Source organism: Rhinatrema bivittatum, chromosome 2 (assembly GCF_901001135.1).
Source record: "Rhinatrema bivittatum chromosome 2, aRhiBiv1.1, whole genome shotgun sequence".
Classification (NCBI taxonomy): Eukaryota; Metazoa; Chordata; class Amphibia; order Gymnophiona; family Rhinatrematidae; genus Rhinatrema; species Rhinatrema bivittatum.
In genome coordinates this window covers 623340604-623364785 of record NC_042616.1, presented here as the reverse complement: position 1 = coordinate 623364785, position 24182 = coordinate 623340604, and the positions used below count along the sequence as shown (strand labels likewise).

General features: G+C 41.8%; 1 protein-coding gene across 2 annotated transcripts in view; it reads left to right on the top strand.

Annotated features, from left to right (window-relative positions):
- PRKDC (protein kinase, DNA-activated, catalytic subunit) overlaps positions 1-24182 on the top strand; it is a 683602-nt gene that overhangs the window by 332536 nt on the left and 326884 nt on the right. For both annotated transcript variants that reach the window (XM_029591248.1, XM_029591249.1), the window contains exons 38-40: positions 5583-5687; positions 14922-15089; positions 23327-23451. In XM_029591248.1, coding sequence (XP_029447108.1) covers positions 5583-5687; positions 14922-15089; positions 23327-23451 — 398 coding nt within the window. The remainder of the gene's footprint in view (positions 1-5582; positions 5688-14921; positions 15090-23326; positions 23452-24182) is intronic.

Below are 24182 nucleotides of genomic sequence, written 5' to 3'. Positions count from 1 at the left end.
TTCCTCCTCTGATTCCTCCTTCGTTGCTTTCCTGCATAAACATTTAAAGCAAAAAAAGCAGGGAAGCTGCAGGAAGGGGGGAAACTTGCCTCTCTAGGGACAAAGTCCCATAATCGCAAGCGGGCTAAGACTCATAAGGGTGCGGGTCCTGTCGAGTCTAAGTGTCCCCTCCACACTGGGGATCCACAGGGGGGTACTGATTCTTCTACACAAGATTCAGATCCCGAGGATCCAGATTCTCAGCCCCAGATCCCACATGGAGCAGATGAGGCAGATCCTGATCCACAACAGGTGGCAAGGGGCTCGCAAGCCGCAGAGGGTGATGACCCTAAGGTGGTATGCCTCTTTCGCAAAGAGGAATTGGTACCGCTTATTCCAGCTATTTTAACGGAGCTGGGTATTGACAGCCCTCCTGAGGATTCCAAACTCGGGAAGATGGATCCTGTATTGTTGGGCCTGAGGGGTCCTGCCACCGCCTTTCCTTTCCATTTCTCGGCTATGGATTTATTGTTCCGCGAATGGGATATCTCTGATTGAAGGTCAGTAAAGCCATGATAAGCTTTCCCCAGGGGCCAAGTCTGCACAATGAAGGGGTGCCGGTCCACTCCTCGGTACCAGCAGGCTGGCTGTCCCTGTTCTTCAAGGAGTGCCCCTGTTCTTCGAGGAGTGTCCCTGTCCTTCGAGGAATGGGCCAAGGTGACTACAGACCAGTGGGTGCTGACTGTGATAAAACAAGGCTATGCTTTAGATTTTGCACGTCGGCCCAGGGATCGTTTTCTCATCTCTCCCTGTGGGTATGCAACAAAGCGCACAGTGTTACAGGAGATGTTGCAGTGACTTCTGCAGTTAAGGACCATCGTTCCAGTTCCTCCAGAGGCACAAAGAAAGGGTCGCTGCTCCACTTACTTCATGGTGCCAAAGAAAGAGAGGGATCCTTTTGGCCCATTCTAGACCTCAAAAGTGTAAACAAATGTCTAAAGGTACCTCGCTTTCGCATGGAAACCCTGCGGTCGGTCATTGCTTTGGTCCGAAAGGGAGAATTTCTAGTATCACTGGATCTTATGGAAGCTTACCTTCACATAGGCATCCGTCCAGACCATCAAAGGTTTCTTATGTTCTGGGCCAGCATTTTCAGTTTCGGGCTCTACCCTTCGGTCTGGCTACCGCACCCAGGACATTCACCAAGGTTTTGGTGGTGGCGGCGGCTCATCTCCGAAGAGACGACTGGCTGATTCGAGTGAAATCATAGATGCTGGCCAGGGAAGCAATTCACAGAGTGCTACAGCTTCTTCAGTGGTTGGGCTGGGTGGTCAACCTCTCAAAGAGCAGGCTCGTACCCTCTCAGTCCTTGGAATATTTGGGAGCTCTTTTTAACACTCAGAAGGGACGAGGTTTTCTTACCATGGAACGCATCTCCAAGTTACAAGGCCAGGTGAGGGGCTTGTTGCTCAGGAGTACTCCCAGGGTCCGGGATTATCTACAGGTTACTCGGATCCATGACTTCAGCATTGGAACTGGTACCTTGGGCCTTTGCTCATCTGCGGCCCTTGCAGTATGCATTACTATCCCGATGGAACCCAGTGTCCGAGCTGTTCCTTCTCCCTCTGCTGCTTACAGGGGTGGCATGGGACAGTCTCGCGTGGTGGCTGGTGACGGACAGTCTATCCCGAGGGATTCCTCTGGAGGTGCCCGAATGGACAGTGGTCACCACGGACGCCAGTCTCTCCAGCTGGGGAGCAGTGTGCCAGAGGAGATCGGTACAGGGCCTGTGGTCTCCCTAGGTATCTCTGTGGTCAATCAATCGGCTGGAGACTTGGGCAGTACGGTTAGCGTTACAAGCATTCTGCCCTCTTCTTCAAGGGAGAGCAGTCCGGATGTTGTCGGACAATGTGATCATGGTGGCGTACATCAACCGCCAAGTAGGAACCAGGAGCCACCCTGTGGCCATGGAAGCGAGTCAGTTGATCAGCTGGGCGGAACAACACTTAGCATCGCGGCGTCTCACATTGCAGTCGTGGACAACGTGCAAGCGGATTTCCTCAGCTGGCATCATCTCAATCCCAGAGAATGGGAGTTGGCGGACGACGCTTTTCAGCGCATATGAGTAGCGTAAGGCAGACCCAGCATGGATCTCATGGCAACGTTTCGGAACACCAAGGCACCGAGGTTCTACGCTCGTCGCCGAGAGACAGGAGCAGAAGGGGTAGATGCCCTGGTACTACCCTGGCCCATCGTTCTTCTGTACATATTCGCGCCTTGGCCTTTGATCGGCAGAGTACTCAGACGGATAGAGCGTCATCTGGCACGAGTAATTTTAGTCGCGCTGGAATGGCCGAGGCGCCCTTGGTTTGAGGACCTTCTCAATCTAGTGGTGGCAGGTCCGCTACGGTTTCCAGAGATCCCAGATCTACTTCACCAAGGACCCATTTGTTTGGAAGAAGTCTATCACTTCTGTCTAGCGGCATAGCTTTTGTATGGCGCCGCCTAAGTCTCAAAGTTTATTCTCCTGTGGTGGTTTCCACTCTCCTCCGGTCACGTAAAACATCCACTAATCTCGCGTACGTTAAGAGTATGGAAGGTTTTTGAGTCCTGGTGTCTAGAACAAGACGTTTTGCCAACCCGAGCTTCAGTGTCGGATATTCTGTGTTTTCTTCAAAATGGTCTGGCCAAGGGCTTATCGTGCAGTTCCTTACGAGTTCAGGTAGCAGCTCTTGGTTGTTTGCGTGGTTCGGTACAAGGTGGAGCGTCGGTGGCACATCCAGATGTAGCTCATTTCTTTCGAGGAGTAAAGCATTTGCGTTCTCTGGTCAAACAGCCTTGTCCATCTTGGAGTCTGAATTTGTGCTTACGGCCTTGTGTGCTGCGCCCTTTGATCCTTTAAAGAGGGCGAAACTGAAGGATCTTACCTTGAAGGTGATTTTTCTGGTTGCCATTACTCCGGCTCATAGAGTGTCAGAACTCCAAGCTCTTTCCTGCAGGGAACTCTTTTTGAGGATCTCCAGTTCGGGAGTTTCTTTACGGATGGTTCCTTCTTTTCTGCCGAAGGTAGTGTCTTCTTTTCATGTCAATCAGTGGAGCTTCCAGCCTTCAGGGATTTAGACCGGTCGGATCCTTTGTCCGGGGAATTGTGGAAGCTGGATGTTCGCAGAGCATTACTGCGGTATTTGGAGGATACTAATGAATTTCGTATGTTGGACCATCTCTTTGTGCTATGGAATGGTCCTTGATGGGGGTCACATGGCTTCAAAAACTACCATTGTTCGATGGATTTATTTATTTTATTTATTTAGAGTTTTTATATACCGGCAATCATGAAAACATATCTTGCTGGTTTACATAGAATGGGGGTGCAATAAAATACTTAGAACTTAAGAACATAGAACTCGAACTGTGGTGACAGAAGGTACAGTTACATTTAACAAAGGTGGCCAAACTTGGAGTAGGAAAAATAGAAAAGAGGATAGAAATGGTTAAACAATATACAATTTAAATGTAGTATACAAAATAAATGTTATAAACAAACGGCAAGGTGATTTAGGAGTTATTGGATTGTGTCATTGAGTTGTGTCCGGAAAGGCTTGCTTGAATAACCAAGTCTTAAGTTTTTTCCTAAAATTTGGGAGGCAGGGCTCCTGTCTGAGGTCTGTAGGAATGGAATTCCACAGTAGAGGGCCAGCTGTGGAGGTGGCACGATCTCTTACGGTGATGTGTTTGGTCGTTTTCGCTGGGGGAACCAGGAGGGAACCTCTATATGCATCTCTGGTAGGTCTAGTGGAATTATGTACTTGGAGAGGGAATTGGAGATCGAGAGTGGTGAGTTGATGTATCGTTTTATAGGTGATAGTTAAGGCTTTATACATGATGCGGAAGTATACGGGTAACCAATGAAGCTCTTTCAGGATGGGTGAAATGTGGATGAAGGAGGCTATCAGCTCGGCTTATTTGCTACGGGGTAGACCTCTCCCAGTTGGGCTCCGGGCTCACTCTACTAGGTCGCAAGCGACATCCTGGGTGGAGTGTCACTTAGTTTCTCCACAGGAGATTTGTAGGGCGGCTACGTGGAAGTCACTACATACTTTCACAAGGCCTTACAGATTGGATGTGCAAGCTGCAGAGTCGGGAGGATTTGGAGAAGGTGTGCTGCGAACGGGCCTCTCTGGATCCCATCCCAGGTAAGAACAGCTATGGTTCATCCCAGCAGTCTGGACTGATACAGGTACGTACGGGAAAGGAAAATTAGTTTCTTACCTGATAATTTTCGTTCCTGTAGTACCACTGATCAGTCCAGAGTCCCGCCGGAGCAGAGTCATGCAAGTGGGGGAGAGTCCACTCGTTATTCTTAAGGATTTGAAATTTGATTGGATTAACCTTGAGTGGTTCTTCAGGTTCCGGTCTTAGAAGGGTTCAGTGACCCGGTTGTAATTTTTTCCAGTTCAAGAGTTAGTGTACATAGTTATGGTATCTTATGGGTGCCATCATGCTTTGACATTACATAATACTGCCAGACTGTAGGTGGCACTTGCCTATATAAGGTGGAGCTTTGTTTTAAAAACATGTCTCCATCTGCTAGAGGGGGGGGCAAAACCCAGCAGTCTGGACTGATCCGTGGTACTACAGGAACGAAAATTATCAGGTAAGAAACTAATTTTCCTATAAGATTGCACAACCTGCTACTAAATAAAGGTGATCTGGGTTTGGAAACAATCTTCTTTTTTGTTCAAATATCCATTGTGTAGGGTGCATTGAACTGGTATGCAGTTCTTCAGAGGCTGGAAAGTGAAGAAATCAAAAACATTAAGTTAACTCACTTTTAATAATTCTCATTTGGAATTGTTTTTTGGTAATCCAGAGAGCCAAAATGAACAATATTGAAGCATAGAGGCACATAAATGACAGCAGAAAAGGACCAAATGGTCCATCCAGTCTGCCCAGCAAGCTTATGGTAGTATCTGCTGCGCTGTGCAGATTACCCCCATGCTTATCAGTTTCCCAGATCGTAAAAGTCAGGTTGCTCATTGGTTGCTGTCTGAATCCAATTCCCCTTCACCCCTTGCCGTGGAAGTGGAGAGCAATATTGGAGATGCATCAAAGTATCAGGCTTATTAGTTAAGGGTAGTAACCGCCACATCAGCAAGTTACCCCCATGCTTATTTGTTTCCCCAGACTGTAAAAGTCAGGACCTTCATTGATTGCTGTTCGAATCCAATCATACTATCTGGCAAAAAAAATTTCATCCTGACTCTTAAAAGGCAATTATGGTAACTTCATTAGTTTCACCAAATATTTGTTAAATGTCTACTTTGGTAGAATTATTACATCCTCAAATATTATGTTTTGTAATCCAAGTAAGCACTGTGCAAGAGACAAATGTAGTTAGCGTGTAGCTGTGAATGTCAGAGTCTGGCATAATTGGGTCTGTGAAAACTATAGACTTTCAGTTTTCTGCATTACATTTCAATTTGTCTGGAAAGGTGGCAGAAAAGGGAGCATTCGGTTAGGCTTAAACTGAATGCATATTAAAATAGCTGCACAAGAATTTTAGCAAAATGTTAATGTATTTTGTTCCTTTCTTATCTCCACAGATTGATTCCTCCGTCTCTTTCAACATACAACATGAAGCTTTTTCTGCTATATTTAATACATATACCAGCATTCTGACTGATGAGAAGTTAGGGCTTAATCTGAAAGTAAGATGTTTGTTTTATTATTTGTCAGATTTGCATGTTATTAATACTAAAGAGCCATTTTAATTAGGATATCACTTCAGATTGCAAAAGAGATACTACCATATACAAAACCAAATTTTATGAAAAAAATGTAATATTTCTTCATGGTCAAGCAGGATAGTCAGCAAGTGAATGATGTCATCTAATGGCGCCAACTGGGAAAAGCTTTCAGAGCTCAGAAAAACCACCTGCATGTGGGGGCCTTCCCACACAGACACCTACCGTGCAAGTCTCTTCATTCTTTCATCCGATCATGCAAATGGACAATTTGCTCTTCGTCAAGCTGCTCATCAAAATTTTTATGAATGTCGTTCCTTTTATTATTCAGTTACATTTATTTTTTCCCCCTTTATTCGTGAGTCTCAAAAAAATGTGATGAGATGCCAGGCTTCGAGAGGTCATCTATGTGGGGCAAAATGTCTCTATCAGATCCTATGACTGGTGTCTAAGGTATTTAGGCCCTGCTCATGATGTGCCAAATTGTGCTACCTGTGCTTACATGTCTCCCCAGTGCCAGAAGATACAGGAGGCATGTGTTTCCTGCACTCTCCTCAGACCTCAACAGGAAAGAAGAGGAAACCAGCTGAAGGTCTGTTGGCTAAATCAAAAAGGGCATTTTTAGAACAGACAACAGTTTCCTTCCAGTAAAGTAGAAACTAAATAGCACCATGCTGCTGCATTTTATTGTTTCAGAGAAACTAAAGAAGTCTGCTACAGTGCAAGATTCAGAATAAAGGTCAGTGTGGAGAATGATAGCTGAGTCTCTGACACTGATATTCTATTGATACCATTGACTAGCAAAAGCAGCACAGCCTTGTCCATGCCGAAATCTATCTCGGTGAAGAGATGAAATTTTTGGTACACAAAACCCAAATTGAGCAAATGTAAGTAAGACTTCACCTACAAAAGAAAAGATTACGTTAGCAATGCCAATTCTCATCCTGGAATCTGTGATTTTTCTCCAGCAATTCCTCCTCCAAAAAGGAGCAATATCCATTTGATGAAAAAATATGACTGAAATTCATGAAAAAGTATTTTTCAAATATGCCACACTTGCTGCCATCACCTTCTCCACTGGAGAGATCTCCTATTTAAGACACTGACTTCCTACTTGAAAAATCAGCGCACTATTCTGGTTTATTGGTCTAGAGATGAGATGACCCAAACAGAAATCCAATCGCATTTCTACAACTTTCTTCCAAAGATAGGACAAATCTGGAAGGTCCATCTATTGTGATATCCAATCCTAAAGAAGACTCAGTATCATCTTATGCCTCCTTTTTGTTGCAACTGTCCCTTCCCGACGGCTTCACTCCGCCTACCTTTCTTTCTTTGCACCTCCTCTCGCTATGGATGGACCACCTGGCTGTCGCGGCATCTGCCTGCCGTCCTCTCCGACATCCCTGGACTGGCTTGGGCGCTGGCTCCCACCATGTTCCGCTGGTACCTTAGGGCGCGCACGCTGCGCGGCCCTCACTCTTATTTCCTACTTGGCGCGAACCTCAGGGGCGTCCCCTTGTGATGATGTCACACTGCCCGGATATTTAAAGCCTATGATGTTTGCTAGCATTTGAGTTAGCAAGGGGATTCTTACGGATGGGATTCGCTCTCCGTACCCAGCTACTCTGCCACTCCAATCTTCCGTTGGACCCTTAACACTAACGGGGTACCCGCTTCTCTGGGGCCTCACTTGCTTTTCAGGTCGCTATCAGGAAACTGGTACTCGCTCCTCGAGTGCCCATGTTCCCTGACTCGCTGCCTGCTCCTACCTTCTCTTCTGCCTGGAAGGATTCACTATCTTCAACACCAGTGAGTACTACCATCTTCACCTCAGAGCTGTTCCCTGGAAACAGGTACTCACTCCTCGAGGGCCTGCCTCCGTTCCAGCCCTGGTGCCTTCTCCTACATGGAACTGCTGCGTGAGTGCATCTCCTACAAGCCTCTCAGCTTTCAGGGATCAGGTATTCACTCCTTGAGGGCCTGCTCTTCCTATCCTGGGGTTCTCCATACTGGGGCTTGTTCATATTCCACTGTACTCATTATTCTCAGTTCTTTCCACTACAGCACTGCTGCTGGAGGAGTCGCTGTTCCAGCGCCTGAGGGATACTAGCCCAGCCGGGCTGCTTCTGCTGCTCACCACTGCCACCTCTGGTGGCTTCACCACATTGTCTAATAAAAGATCAATGTGGTGAAGCCACAGGGGCTGTGGTGAATGTGGTGAAGCCCCTGTGGTGAAGCCACAGGGGCTTCACCACATTCACCTAAGCTGAGCCTGACCTGTGGCCCCTCAAGGGACATTCCCGCCGTGGGCGTTGTCAGCTGCCACAGTGTCCAAGGGTCCACCCAAACCTCACTAATTATAACACTTTTCATTTGGATGAGGAGGGATCCATGGGTCTGCCGTCAGATCTGTCATCTCGATGCCCCAGAACTACATTCTCTCCTGAGGACTATTTCATACCTGGATTTTGTGCAAAGAATGGTGAAAGAAATACCTTCAAACTGCAAGAGGAGGCAGAACCCAGGAGATGAAGTTTGGCTTATACAAGTTAATTCAGGCTCCAAACATGTATAAATCTGATGCACAGGCTACTTCAAGCAAGAATGTGGCAAATGCCTTTATCTACTTTATTGGTATCAAGGAAGCTGGACATCAACTCTAACACCTCAAGGTTCAGCTTCTACATCAATCAGTAACAGAATCAGCATTTTAAAAAATGAAAAGGCAAAATGCTCTGACATTCCAACATATCTCCTGGTAAAAATGCTAGAATGCTGGATAGTGTAGCAAAAAAGGTATTTCAAGCAGATATGTTAAGCGCCAGAATAGCTGCTTATCTTTTGAACATAACTGTAGTCTTTAATGAAAGCACTTCAAATAGACAAGAAGAACCATTTCCTGCCAGTAATTCCAGAAGCTTTACCATGTAGTAAATCCTTTATCAAGTCAGCCTCTGATGCCTATGAAAACTTCTTCCAGAACTTCAGCAATAGCTGTTGTAACCAGAAGACTAGCTTGACTACATATTTCTGGTCTCTGAGGATGAGTGTGACAAACTTGCAGATGCTTCTTGCACAGGTGACATCTCTTTGGAGAAAAAGTAAAAGAAACCATGGATATCAAGGATCACTGTACTATATAGTCCTCACCTACTCAGCGGTTGTGACTGAACAGCCCTGTACTTCCAAAAAAACCGCATCACCCCCACAGAAGACAATACTTTTAACGTCCGCAAAATCCTTATCATTGCCCTATTCTTCAGCAGCATGAGAGCAGGCAATGAATCAGCAAAAGAACATAGCCTAAGCCTCTGCAGTAAATGCAGGCCAAGGCAAATCTAAATTTACTACCATCTCAAAAATGTTTCCCTGTTAAACATAGACAGCTTGCTTGTGGGGGAAGGCTATACTAATTCAAACCAATATGGTCTCCAGTCAGTGGGAACTAGGAATCATAAATCAAGGATACCGGTTACATTTCAAATTGATGCCAGGTTGGCCATGCACCTATCAAATGTGATATTACCTAGCCCAACATAACCTCCATAAAAGGAATTGTCCTCAGGAGAGAACCAGCACTCTGCACTTATTTTATCCCTTCCCAGTTTGTGGTAGCAGAATAGTGCACTTTTTTACCACTGTAATGGTTTTGTGAACTTTGGAGACGTTTTTGAGGAGACTCTGATCCAGTCACTGAGGATGCCAGACTGGACACATCCTCTCCACAGGGTGATATCATCTAGCTCGATGTAACCTCCATAAAGGGGAGGGTCTTCAGGCGGGATGTTCTGAAGGTCATAGACCTTTAAGGACCCCTTTAAGTGAACCTGCATGTAATCTGCTAGATAAGTATTTTTATTCAATGGCCTTGATTTTTTATGGTGCCAAAGGTATTGTGAATTCATCTGGAGTCTTCATATTATTGCTGAATAGGTAGCTTCGGTTTTAGATTTTAATGTCTTTGTTTGAACTAAGTCTAATTTCTAAGTACAGATTTAGTGTTCCTTGTTTTTTAGTTTGTTTGAAGCTCTTATTTCCTCTGGTATTCCTACTATTATAGGAATGGGAAGATAAAATACCCTTAAGAAGTAGAAATGCCCTGTGGCAAATAGGACATTATCCTCCCAGAACTACTAAACCTTTGCTACTGAATGAAGAGATCTCCCCTTTTCCTTAAAATTGCTAATATCAACTCGTTCAGTGAAAAATATTTTTTTTTATTTTTACTGTCATTGAAAAGCATTTTGACATCTTGGCATTCTAAAGCCAATTAACTTAAGCTTAAATTAGCTCTCCCCCCCCCCCTCAGGTATAATTACATTAATCAATCCAGGATGGGAAAAAAGGGAAGTGGAGTGATTTTGATTTGTAAACAGATTTGTCCCATTAAACACATTTTCTGTTGCTAATCAAATTGCAAAGGTTTAGCAGCCTTGATTGGGAACTAGATTTTCTTTCTTTTACTATCCTGGTTTTGATTCTATTAGTTATTCTTTTGTTTGAAAGTTTTTCTGTGCAGTGTTTAAAAAAAAAAAAAAAAAAAAAAAAAAAAAGTCTTGATAGTGAATGAGTTTTTAATTTACATGTTGATGACCCTATATCAAAACCAGCTAATGGTTTTATTGATATTTTTCCACTTTAACCTGCCCACTGCAAAAGCTCTCTCACTGCTTGAAATATAGGAAAAATCCAAAAGAACAGTCAAATATGAATACCGCCTCTAACCAAAAAATGGGATATATCCTCCAAGTGAATGACCATAATATAAACGATGAAAAAGAGCAACTGAGACAGACCTCCAGTAGTCAGTGGAAAGTTCAATATACACAGCATATTAGTGTAGTGTACATCACCAAAGGTTTTAATCACATACTAATATATTTTTCAATTTTTTATATGCAATAAAACTTGTCATAAAGTCACCGAAGGTTTCTATCTCCAGCCCATGTATTTTGAATATGTTTGGGCATGAAACTTATTGTCAAAGTCATTAAGCAAACACTTGTGCTTATCGTATCAAAGCGAAGTTCCTCTGTGTCTGTAAGGAAATAGTCACCATGACCAAAAGATTTTAAATCAACTTTGAGTTTTTAAAGTCATTCATAATGAAAGTCCAAGTTACTTATCTAAATTTTTTTTCAAAATATGCTCCCCAGCACCCTGAGATCACAGGGAAACATTTGTTCATCTTGCCAACTGTTAAGTTTATTCTTCAAGAACTGTGGAAATGTATGCGTTGTTTTGTTGGCCCTGCTTTATGGAACCAATCCCCAAGAATGTGTAAGGGGTTACTGATGATAAATTATTTAGAAAGCAAGTTAAACCATTTTATTTTGTAAAGCAATTAGCTGATTACTTTGATCAATGATGGTTCACTGTTCTGTTTTAACATATGTAGTTTTTCAGCATTTGTGTAATTTGTTCTTTAATATTTCTGTGTTTTGTATTTTTTTTTTTTGTTGATGCTGTTAACCTGCTTAGAACAAGGCTTTAATGCAGGCTATGAATGTTTTAAAAAATAAATCTACTCTCCTGAGCAATCCTCCAGTTAAATACTGTCTGGATAACAAACTGTTCAGACTTCTTCAATGAGAGCTATCATCCCTTTTAATGGCTAGCGCAGTAGAACCAGCCCCACTATGAGAAACTAAATCTGGATTCTATTCTAAATACTTCCCAATTCCAAAAAAGATAAATGTTTTCTGACCCATCTTGGACCTCTGGAAACTCAAGTTCCTAAAGAGAGAAATTCAGGATGAAGCTTTTGGGTATCATCCCTCCTCGATTAGAAAACAGTTGGATTTCTTCCCTGGACCTCAAAGATGCTTCCATTCACAGGAAATTTCTCTACTTCACCATAGTTCATGATCACCACCAGTATGTTCTCCCATTTGACCTTTCAGTAGCACCCAAAGTTTTCATAAAATGCCTTACAGTTGTTTGAGCTCATTTATCAAAAATAAATACATTGGTCACTCTTAATTGGATAACTAGCTCATAGTAGGCCATTCCCTTCAGTAAGGCTATTTCTTTAACCATCATACTATGATTGTGCTTCAAGTTCTGAGATTTCTCATCAATTTCTCAAAATACAACATGAATCCCTCTCCTGCAATAGACATCATAGGAGCCCACCTGGATACGACACAGGAGAAAGTATTCCTGCCTCAGCACAGGGCAAACAAGTTAACCAAATTGTTCCTGAAGCTCATAGGCCAGAGGCAAATCTCTGCCTATCTCTTCATGAAGATGTTAGGCCACATTGCAGCAAATTTAAGGCACTCCACAAATAGACCACTTGGCCACATCATTCAACAAGGTTTCAATGTACTGTTCCAGCAGACCAGCAATGGACAAGAGTGGTGGTGGTGGTGGTGGATGCTTTCTCAATTACATGGAATCTGGAACAACTTTATGCATTTCCCCTCAATTCCACGGATATCCAGGACAATCCAAAAACTAAAAAAGGAAGGACAGATGATTTTGATACCCTCTTTCTGGCCACCTTAAATTTGGTTTCCATGGCTATAGCGCCTAACTGTTCAACAACCAATAAGATTGAGGATATTCCCATCTCTCATCACGCAGAGTAACAGGAAACCTTGTATCCCTTCACTGTTCAGTTCTGTCTGCTTTGATGATGAAAGTCAGCTAGTATTGTCAATGTAATTGCCTACAGAGGTAAAGAGTTCTAGCTTCAAGAAAATACTGTATAAGAAGATCCCATGACTTTAAATGAAAAATATTTATGACCTGTGTTCATGTTTTAGTTATGACTCCTTTCAATGTGCTGTCTCTCTTTTTTTCTTCAGTATCTACTAAGTCTTTTTGACTATGGGTTGATAACTAAATCTATCAGTTCACCTCTGCATTATAACAGTCTATCACAATAACTGAGATGGGCCTCCTATTTCTTTTAAACCTGTGAAAGGTCTCACATCTGAAACCTCCAATAAATGATGCTTCTGTTTATGGGATCCTACTGTAGTTGTAATCCTTGCTCAACTCATGAAACCTCCTTTCCAACCATTAAGAAATCTAAAATTCTTTACTGGGAAAGTTTTATTTTTGATAGCAGTTACTTCTGCTCTAAGAGTAAGCAAACTGCAAACCCTATAATTACAATCTCTCAATGCAAAATATTTTCACGCAGAATAGCATTGAAAACTCATTCTAAACTTCTACCAACAGTGGTCTCAGTTTTATTTACTGTAAATCAGTCCATTGAATTGCCAACAATTTTTTCCAAGATCACATTGCCCATAAGGGTGAGCAGGCACTTCATACATTGGACTACAGAAGAGCTTTACTGTTCTATTTTGAAAAAGCAAAATCCTACAGAAAGTCCTCACATTTGATTTATTTCACCCAGTTAAGCAAAGACTTTGTTATAAAGAGGCTCTGACTATGATTGATAACTGATGCAATCAGTACCACATCTTCAAAGTTAGGGCTAAAGCACCTTCAGTTTGCTTCCAAAGAAGCTTCAAACTGCTACTTGATCTTCCAGTCATATTTCCACTGCTTATTACTGTCTAGAAAACACCTTGTGCCAAGACGGCAGTTTTAGTCAGGCAGTTCTTCAAAGCTTATTTAATCAAATCATTCAGATCAATCCTACTAGCTCATACAGTGATATGGGTTGTATTGAAATACTAGATTTCTTAAATATTAAAATAATCATATGCAATATTCCTTTTGGGTATCCCAACCTGCATATCTGACTTTAAGCTGCTTGAACCACAGAGAAATTCAAGTTGCTCACTTCTGATATTCTCTGTAGATAAGATAAATCAACTACATAGTCCCTCCCACCTATCCTTAACAGTTGGATTAGCTTGCTGTAAAAACAGAAGAAACTTGTGTAATGAGTGGCATTATAGGGAACGATACATTGAAATTGTCTGCTCAGTGTGCTGTGGCAGTTAAAAAAAAAAAAAAAAAAAAAAAAAAAAAAGTTAGGGATAATCAACCAGCAGGTGGCATCAGACGTTGTGATGGGTCGAGCCATCCTTCTAGCAGGAACAAGAGACTGTTCGCAACGGGGTGCCAGGTTGAGCGTACCTTATATAAGAACCAGAATGGACTGCGCACCACTTCCAGGGATCATGTGGCAGCTCAACCTGCCAGCTGGGGACTCCCAGGCAGTATGGCTACTTCAGCTTGCTTATCTGCGGGAGAAAAGCAAGTTTGCCTACTGCAAATGGTGTTTTCCGTAGATAGCAGGGTGAATTAGCCATGCTAATCCCACCCGGTCAGTCTCCTAATCGTACAGCACAAGCTCAGGCAGGCTAGAAGCCACGTTGGGGTGGTCACACACAGAGCAGACCTCTGTGGGCTTTGAGGTGCTACGCCACCTAGAGGACAGGAGGACGTTCCCAGGCAGTATGACTAATTCACCCTATCATCTACGGAAAACACTGTTTATGGTAAGCAAACTTGCTTACTCTGTCTAACATGATGGAAACTGCTTTGGGTTCCCTTGTGGGGGAGTAAGGCTATATATAACCCTAAGAATGGAATAAAATAGAATGAATGATTCAATTATTTTACCTTTTTTTCTGTTTGAAGTGGCAATTACTTCTTCTATTATCCATTTTCTTTTAGTTTAACATGGATTAATGCATCAGTTGAATTTAGTTTAAAAGAAAAAGGATATCTGATAAATTATGTTAAGAAAGGAAAGTTAAAATGAATCATTCATATAAAGTTGTGATACTGATGAGAACAGCATTAGAAAGTGGTTAATTTATAATATACATTGTGAGTAATTTATATGCGACTGAGGCTTCAAATTAAAGCTAGATTAATGAATTGACACAGTATGCACTAATTTGCCTCTCTTGCCTGATTTTCCAAACACCACTCATAATTTGTAATAAGGACAGGGCACCCTAGAATGTGGTGTCTGATCTCTTAAGTATTTGGTCTCTTTCTAACTTGGTTATTTACAGAAATGTATTAGATTGTTTTTCTTTTACTTTTTTGTTAAATAATTTTGGAAAAATGTATATTAATTAAAGTACCCTGATCTATAGTTTGAGGGGAAAGATGCTTTGGGGTTTAAAAATATATTGTCAAGCTTTCTAATATACTAAGCAACACATTTTCTCATCCTGTAATTGGGCTAGAACGTCTTTATTTAGGACTGCTTTTCTGTTAAGTCTCTAACAATGCGTTTTATTTTCTTATTAGAGCCAAGCAGTGCTCATTCTTCCATTTTTCACTAATCTTACTGGAGACAGACTTAATGATCTGAAGAACACGCTTGACCAGCTAGTGGCTTTTAATTTCCCCTTAAAATCTGATGAATTTCCTAAAGGGACCCTGAGGTACAATAATTATGTGGACTGCTTAAAAAAGGTCAGTATGTGGTAATGACATTGAGTTTCAAAGCAAACAAAATTTTGTTAAACTGTCCAGTATTTCAACATGAAAGCTGAAGATCGGACCTCGGCCTTGTGGCCTGGATCCGATCCCCAGGACCTTACCCCAGTCAAATGACTGAGGCAAGGTCAGGTCGGCAGCATTTTAGAATATATCCCGCTGTGATCTTTGGAATATGCGGAATATAAATATGAAAATAAAATAAATCTGCAGTCAAAAAGTTTAAAATATTTCATCAGTGGTCTATTTCTCTTCAAATCATAAAGGTGAATTTTAAAAGCCTAATGCATGCCGAAATTAGGGGATGCATGAAGAAGTCAGGCTTCTGCATACCGGTGATATTTTAAAACGTGACCATATATGTGCGTAAGCACATCTCAAAAGTTTACAAAAAGGAGCAGGGTTCGGGCATGGTCTGGGTGGGGTGTGGAGGTTTTGGGGCCTGGCGAAGAGATAGGGAGCGTAAATACTAAAGTGCCCTAGCATGCGCCAAGGTCCCCTGCCACATAACTTTACTTCTGCTATGGATGATGTATAAGTTATAAAATAAAAGGATCAAGCAATTTCTGAGCGGTTTAAAGGGTCTGAGGTAACTGAGGAGAGAGTAGACTATCAAACCTGAGGTGGGGGATGTTGGAGGACTTACCTGTTAACTGGGAGAACTGGTGGACTAATTGGTAAGCTGGGAATAGCGTGGGCACGTGCCCCTTTTAAAATCCCCTGATTTACATGGTAGAGATGTGATTTGTGCACCCATGTGTGCACCCACTTAAAATTAGGTGCACATATGTGCATAGCCAGGCTATTTTATAACATGCACACAACTTATAAACTATCTGCGTCCCTGGTCACGGGCCTTCACATACGTAAATGTGAGCCTCTGTGCCATTTTGAAAATTACTGACTTGTTTTAGCATTGTATCTAAATCAGGAATGACTGACTGGTCCTTGAGGACATCAAGCAAGTCTGATGTTCAGGATAACCGCATTATTCAAATTAACCTATTCTTAGATCAAGAGTATGCAAATCTTATCTCAGCAATTTGTTGTCAAAGTTCTGAAAACCAAACTTGTTTACAATGGTCAGGGATCAGAGTTTGCCATCCCTCGTCTAAGTTGCTGCCCATATTCAATGAAAACAATAGACTTCACTGCATATTTTATTTTAACTTTTTAGTTAAATTCATCATACAAACAGCTTTGACAAAGCTTTTGTACAAAAGAAACCAATATTCATCACAAAAAGCTCAATGCAACCCAATTCAAAACCCTTGGTGACATTTCACCATCACGGCTGCCTATTTTACCATATCACTGAATTTTTATCTGAGTATATAAACAAATCCTTTACCTCATTACTATAGTATACTTTAAATAATCTTATATTAAACTACCTCCCTCCCCCCACTTCCTCCTTTCCTTGCAAAGAGTGATGGTTAGATTTGAGTTGTTCTCCCATCACATTAGAGAAAGACAAGCCAATGCAGTTATACTTGCTGATTTCCTAGAGTATAGACAGCTGGACTCATGACCAGTTGGTTATGCACCTCTGCCAGCAGATGGAGACAATGCAAGCTGATGTAACAGTATATATACTCCTGCAGTGACATCAGACTGCCAGTATTCTCCATCTCCAGCAAATGGTGGATGTGCATCTCCCTATGGGAATTGCTTCAGCCTTCTCAGTCGTTGGATTACCTGGCCAAAGGCAAAGTTTTCTTGCCAGAGGCTCTGATTCAGAAGTTGATGTCGCAGGTGCATCTTTTGGTGAACACTATCCGCCCGACAGTATGGTCCTATCTTCAGGTACTCTGTTTGATGGCGGCAACCATGGAAGTGGTGCTGTGGGCAAGAGTGCATATGCGTCCTCTTCAGTGCTCCCTGCTGTCTTATTGGAACACACAGTCGCAGGACTATTCGATTCAACTCCACTTGCCAGTGGAAATCTGCTCTCACCTGCAATGGTGGTTGCAGGAAGTTCATCAGAAAAAGGGAGTTTCCCTGACTTCACTGGACTGGTTGATACGACAGATGTGAGTCTCCGGGCATTAGGGCGCTGGAACACAGAAGATTCTCTCTGGAACATCAATTGTCAATTGTCTGGAAGCCAGAGTGGTCTGGTTGGCGTGCTTGCAGTTCAGCACCAGACTGCAGGGTCAAGTGGTCCAAATAATGACGGACAAGGCAACAATAGTGGCTTATATCAGTCAGCAGAGAGTAACCAAGAGCCAATAAGTGTCACTGGAAATAGACTAACTTATGGAATGGGTGGAAGGACATCTCCAGGTGATCTATGCTTCTCTCATTGCAGGAAAAGACAACATAAGCACAGACTTTCTCAGCTGGGAGAGTCTGGACATGGGAGAATGGATGTTGTCGGACAAGGCATTTCAGCTGATAGTGGTTTGCTGGGGCCTTCGTTCCTAGACCTATTAGTGACTTCTCGCAATGCAAAGGTTCCTCGCTTCTTCAGTTGCAGGAGAAATTTGAAGTCCTTGGGTATCTATGCTCTCATATAAGTCTGGCTAGATGACAAGCTACTGTGTATGCCTTTCCCACGTGGCTCCTGTTGGGCAGAATAGTTCACAGGATCAAAGGCCACAGGGGATGGGTGCTCCTGGTGGCACCAGATTGGCCCAGAAGACCATGGTATGTGTATCTGTAAAGACTCATGGTAGAGATTCCCCTTCGTCTTCCGCAGTACAAGAATCTGTTGCAGCAAGGGCCTGTCCTTCACAAAGATCCGACTCAATTTTGTCTTATGATATGGCCCTTGAAGGGGATCACTTGTTGAAGTCTGGTTGTTATTCTGTGGTGATTGCCACCTAGCTACAAGCTTGGAAGTTCTCTACTGCTTTAACCTATGTGCGGGTTTGGTGAGTATTTTGAGGCTTGGTATGAGGATTGAGGTGTTCTTCCTCATTCAGTGAAGATCCCGCTCATTTTGGAATTTTTGCAGAATGGTTTAAATAAGGGGTTGGCACTTAATTCCTTGAAGGTACAGTTTGCAGTTCTTGCCTGTTTCAGAGGACAAGTCAATGGTGAATCCTTACCTCATCTTGATGTGGCTCGTTTCTTGAAGGTAGTGAATCATCTTCGACCTCCCTTGCAGTTACCGGTTCCCTTGTGGAGTCTTAACCTGGTTTTGGATTTCTTGGTGGGCCCTATGTTTCGACTGCTGCATAGCCTTTCCTTGCAACTATTGACCTTGAAAAAAGTGTTTCTGGTGGCGATATGTTCTACATGCCGAATTTGAAATGCAGACCTTGTCTTGTCGGGAGCAGTTTCTTCAGGTGACTGACTACAGGAGCGATATAGTTGTGTACTGTTCCCTCTTTCTTGCCTAAAGTGGTCTCAGATGCTCACTTGAATCAGTCCATTTCCTTGCCATCATTGAATAAGGGAAAAGATGTGAAAGAGTATTGCTTATTGTGTCCTTTGGATGTCAAGAGACATGTCATGTGGTATCTGGAGGTTTCTAAACCTTTCTGAAAGACAGATCGTCTGTTTGTTCTTCATGGTGGAAGGAAGCAGGGCGAACCAGCTTCGCATGCTTCAATAGCTCATTAGATTAAGAAGGCAATCACGGTTGCATATGTAAAGGTTGGAAAGCCTTTGCGTACTCAGGTAGGGCTCATTCCACTAGAGCTCAGGCAATGTCACAGGCGGAGATTAGATTGATGTCTCCTGTCATTTGCCAAGCTGTGATGTGGTCCTCCTTATGCACTTTTTCCGGGTATTATCGTCTGGATATGCAGGCCCAGGAGGATGCAGCTTTTGTGTATGCAGTGTTGACTGTACCGCAGGCAGCCTCCCATCCTAGTTGAGATTAGCTTAGGTACATCCCACTGGTCCTGAGTCCATCTGTCTACACACTAGGAAAGAAGAAATTACTACCTACCTGATAATTTCCTTTTCCTTAGTGTAGACAGATGAACTCAGCTTCCCGCCCCTAGTTGCCACATGGTTGGTTTAATGGTTTTACTGTGGGGCTATGTATTCCAGGGGTTTACTGGCAAGTGTTTATCCAGTTCCTAGATTGGGCTACATACATTCATTACCTGTGTTCAGTGATTCCTGTTGGTTGAGTGCAGTTATAGTTGACTGTTTTTAATCTAGTTTTTTGCTAGTCTGTTCACAGTTGCTTTTGAAGAGAATACTGGCGAGCTGATGTCACTGCAGGAGTATATATACTGTGACAGCTTGCTCTGTCTCTTTCTTCTAGCAGAGGCGCATAACACACTGGTCCTGAGTCCATCTGTCTGCACTAAGGAAAACAAAATTATCAGGTAATAATTTCTCTTTTCTGCACATAGGTTTTTGCATGAATACTGATACCTGTGTTGAGATGACCTCTCGAGTCTGTGCCAAGAGGGAGGTCTGCAGGTGGGATATGATAGAGATCTTTAAGGTCATGAGAGGTCTTGAACAAACAGATGTGAATCGGTTATTTACACTTTCGGATAATAGAAGGACCAGGGGGCATTCCATGAAGTTAGCAAGTAGCACATTTAAGACTAATCTGAGAAAATTCTTTTTCACTCAACGCACAATTAAGCTCTGGAATTTGTTGCCAGAAGATGTGGTTAGTGCAGTTAGTATAGCTGGGTTCAAAAAAGGTTTGGATAAGTTCTTGGAGGAGAAGTCCATTAACTGCTATTAATCAAGTTTACCTAGGTAATAGCCACTGCTATTAATTGCATCAGTAGTATGGAATCTTCTTGATGTTTGGGTACTTGCCAGGTTCTTGTGGCCTGGTTTGGCCTCTGTTGGAAACAGGATGCTGGGCTTGATGGACCCATGGCAGCTTCTTATGCACAGATCGTGGTTCCACTGCATCTCTGCACATTTATTTATTATTTATTTGAAAGCTTTTATATACCGGTATTAGTGTGAAACATCATATCGGTTTACATTAAACTGAAAGATAGAAAATTACATGGAACAGGGAGTGGGGTAACGGGGGCTAAAGAGAAAAACTGCATAAATGATTATAGGAAAGGCAGAGGGAAGAGGAAACATAATGCATAATAAGTAACATGATTATATCATAACATACACAATTTGTATATAACCTGCGTATATAACCTGCGTATATAACCTGATTATATCATAACATACACAATTTGTATATAACCTGCGTACACACTAATTGTTCCTTTTTACCCCTGTATATAACCTGTGTACACATCAATTGTTCCTTGTACCCCCGTACATAACTTCTCCTTATGTATCCACTCACCATTCCCCCCCCTTATCCTTTGTCTCGTATACCCCCACCCCTCCCCCTCCATATTTACTTATTTATTGTATATTACCTTTTAATTATTTACTATGTTACTTCGTTTATGTTAAACAATGTTCCATGTAAAGGCTTTGCCTATATATCCTTGGTTGTAAGTTATCTGTAAACCGGCACGATGTGCAAACGGTTGCCGGTATATAAAACAAAATAAATAAATAAATAAATAAACATTAAAATGATTTAAAAAACAACATAACAGCTTGGGGTGATAGGAATAGGTGGTTAAAGGTTATGGGTTTCGGGTAATAAATCATAACAGAGAAATGAGAAAACGGTAGGGTAACAGGGTAAAGGATGGCATGACAGGAAAGTGTCGTAAAGAATAGATAGAGATAGGAGATGCACGGGGAGGGGCAGAGGAGTCCTATTCTGGGTATGCCAGTTTAAAGATTCTATGGCCCTTATAATCTCTTACTGCACATGGCGCAGTAAGAGATTATAAGGGCCATAAATCCTGAGGTCTTTGCTACTGGCAGACCTTTCTTTTTGGACCACGTGTCTGAAGAGTTAGAACCCTTCTCTGCTTACTGCAGGCAACTTTTTCCTTTTGAGGGACGCCATTTATCCCTGATGGCCAATCACTGGCTGAGTGCTTGAGAGGAAGGCTGGAAGAAGTAAATTTTAGGAACATCTTTTTCATGCTGTATTAGTTGATTCTTGGAGACATTCTTCCACACTCCTACAGTTAGGGACATCATGGTCATAGCTCAGGCGGCGATGGCACCGCTTTTATTTTATGGTCACAAAGGCAACGTTGTACCCACTCACATGAATATAGCCTATCCATTAAGTCAAATTCAGTCTTGGAAACTTTTTTCTTTTTTTGAGGGAGCTTTTTGGGGCAAGTCCCCTCCCCTTCTCCCCCAGTCAAAAAAAAAACCCTAAACAAAACTGAAGAAGCAGCGAAAAAAAAAAGATTCCACCCAAGAAAAAATGAGAATGCAGTAAATGCCTGGACACAAAGATGGACTGAAAAGACTGTGGGAGCTTGTGAAGAGGCAGCGATAAAGAAGTTTTGTGAATGCTCACAAAAACCTGCTAAGGTTTCCTGAGCTCTGAGAAGAGGGATCTTGATTGATGCTGCCAGGATTGCATCCCCTACTTGTATGGCTGATTTATTCTGCTTGTTGATGGAGAATCTGCAAGAAGGGCCAGGTTTTGATCCAGCCATGAGGCCAATGGCCCACCCCATTCCAATGCCTATGAAACAGATCCATTGCTGTCTATCCTCTGACAGCTCCGGGGGTCTCTATGGGCTGTCAGATTCATTCAATATTCTACTTTTAATCATTTGAAAAAAATCACAGTGGGGGTGAGGATCACGTTTCCTAACTTGCTAGTGCCTCCCCCGTTTTGTTGGGGTTTTTTTTATATTCTTTTTGGTTTGGTTTTTTTTTTGTTTGTTTTTTCAGTGTTTGCATATGCAATCAGTGAAACAGACAGTAAAATACCAAATCAAGCACAAACACTGTTAAAATCTCCAGGAGGACTTTGACTAAAAAGAATGTACGAATGGAAAAAATTGCATTTTTTATTATATCCTAACATTGTTATCCTAATCTTTGCTTTAACTTTCAGCATTGTTGTATTGGTAAACTGAAACATTAGTGTAGTACTTCCCAAACTTTTGAGTTTAATTCTATTTTGACACTTGAAAATTCTCATGACCACCCTGGACCATGACCAAAACAAAATGGCACACCCCCATTTCCACTCAATCACCACAAATAGGGAAGCAGCACAAGGCCTGCGAGTCATTGCATGCACTCAGGCTTCAGCCCTCTGCAAAGATTTCCCTTCTAACAGAAACCCTGTACAGGAGGTGGGGGAGGGGCACATGTGAAAAGGCACTGACTCGTATGTGCCCCTCCCCTGGGCCCCATGCACTTATTTTGTGAACCTACTTGGATGCTGCTGCAATAGTCAGTTTTTTTCCTCACTACAGAGATATTCTCTTGAAATGTCATTTTAGACTGATGCAGCATTTGGCACCTTAGTCTTTTTTTCAATTTGTGCTCCATCAGTGGTTCTGCTGAAGCTGAGTTACTTACACCTCGTTATACTCTTGATACGTTTTGTTGTTGTTTTTGAACTGTACTTCTGTGCTTCACTATGTTGCCCCATCCCTTTTCCCTGTTATGATGTCATTTCACTACGTGAACCGGCGTGATGTACTTTTACGAACACCGGTATAAAAAAAGTCAATAAATAAATAAATAAATAATAAAATGCAATTTTTGTTTTAGCATTCTTAGCATTTCGTTTAGGAAGATAGACACTGCATGCTAGTGGCACCCACATGGACAATTTGATTTATAACTGTTTAAAGGTATTTTTAAATTTCCTAAGTGTCATTTCAAAACTGGAGCACTTCATTCCGAAATCTATTTTAAGTCAGCAGTAAATATTGTTAAAAAGAAAAATAGAATTAAGTAAATGCAATTGCTTTAGCTCTGCAGAAGGTCTTTTGAAATAAAAGCTTGTTTAAATGAATTGCAATAGATGTGTTTTGTCAAACATTTTTCAAAGGAAAAAAATGATAGATTACATTTTCTAAAAAAAAAAACAACTCATATTAAAAATTAGAGATGTGCTTCGGATAAAAGTTTTATGTCGGGCTTCATTTCGGGGCCCCCCATGGGAATTTCGTTTTTCCCGCGGTTCGGGTTTTTTTTTTTTGGGGGCCCCAATTTTCGGGTTAGTGTGCACTATCGGGAGTTAGCACGCACATTGCCTAATTCGGGAAAAACGATTGCACATCCCTATTAAAAATACATGTAAAATGTATTAATATGTTTGCAAGAAATTCTTAGAGTGTGGTAGACAAAATGATTACTTATAATTATCTGATGTATAGTACCTATTTTCTAATAGTTTTTGTATAATCATATGTTTAAACTCTTCCCAGTTTCTGGATGCATTAGAGTTATCCCAGAGTGCAATGTTATTGCAATTAATGACTGAAATTCTCTGTCGAGACAAACATTTCATGGAAGAACTATTTCAAACAAGTTTCAAAAGAATTGCCAGAAGGTAAACCCAAATACTTCTATCTACCTGCTTTCTATTTATGACTGATCTATCATCACCCTTTATATTAATTATCAGATAGGTAGAAATGTGACATGCCAAATATTGGGGGAAGGGGAATAGAGGCACTGACATACAGTGAAGAATGGAACAGCTGCTGATGGGAAGTGTCAATGATACTGGTTTATGATTATTGTTTATGGTGAGAGATGTAGAAATACAATAATGTTGTATTTATTTATTTATAACTTTTATATACCGACATTCAAATGAATATCACATCGGTTCACATACAACTGGGGAGTCCAAAGAACTAGTAGGGAGAAAGGAAGGATAAAGTTAAAATTAACAGGGAAATCATAAGGAACAGGATGAGAATGCGGAACGGTCTAAGGGACCAAGTGAAAGTACTAGCAGGAAGGATACAGCAAACATAAAACTTTGTTGAGATAACAACTATAGTACATAATATATTTACAAAAACTGTATAACAGTTAAGGCACTAGCTGTTGCGGCAAAATTGTAGAGACAATGTATAATATTTGTGGTTTACCAGTATTTAGAGTATGGTCAACATGTTACAGAAGTAAAAGTATTGAATAGATCAACATGGTACAGAAGAATAGGTATTGAATGATCAACATGGTACCGATGTATAGGTATTGCAATATCTCAACATGGAACCAAAGAGTGGGAATTGTAAGATCAATATGGTACAGAGGTATAGGTGTTGC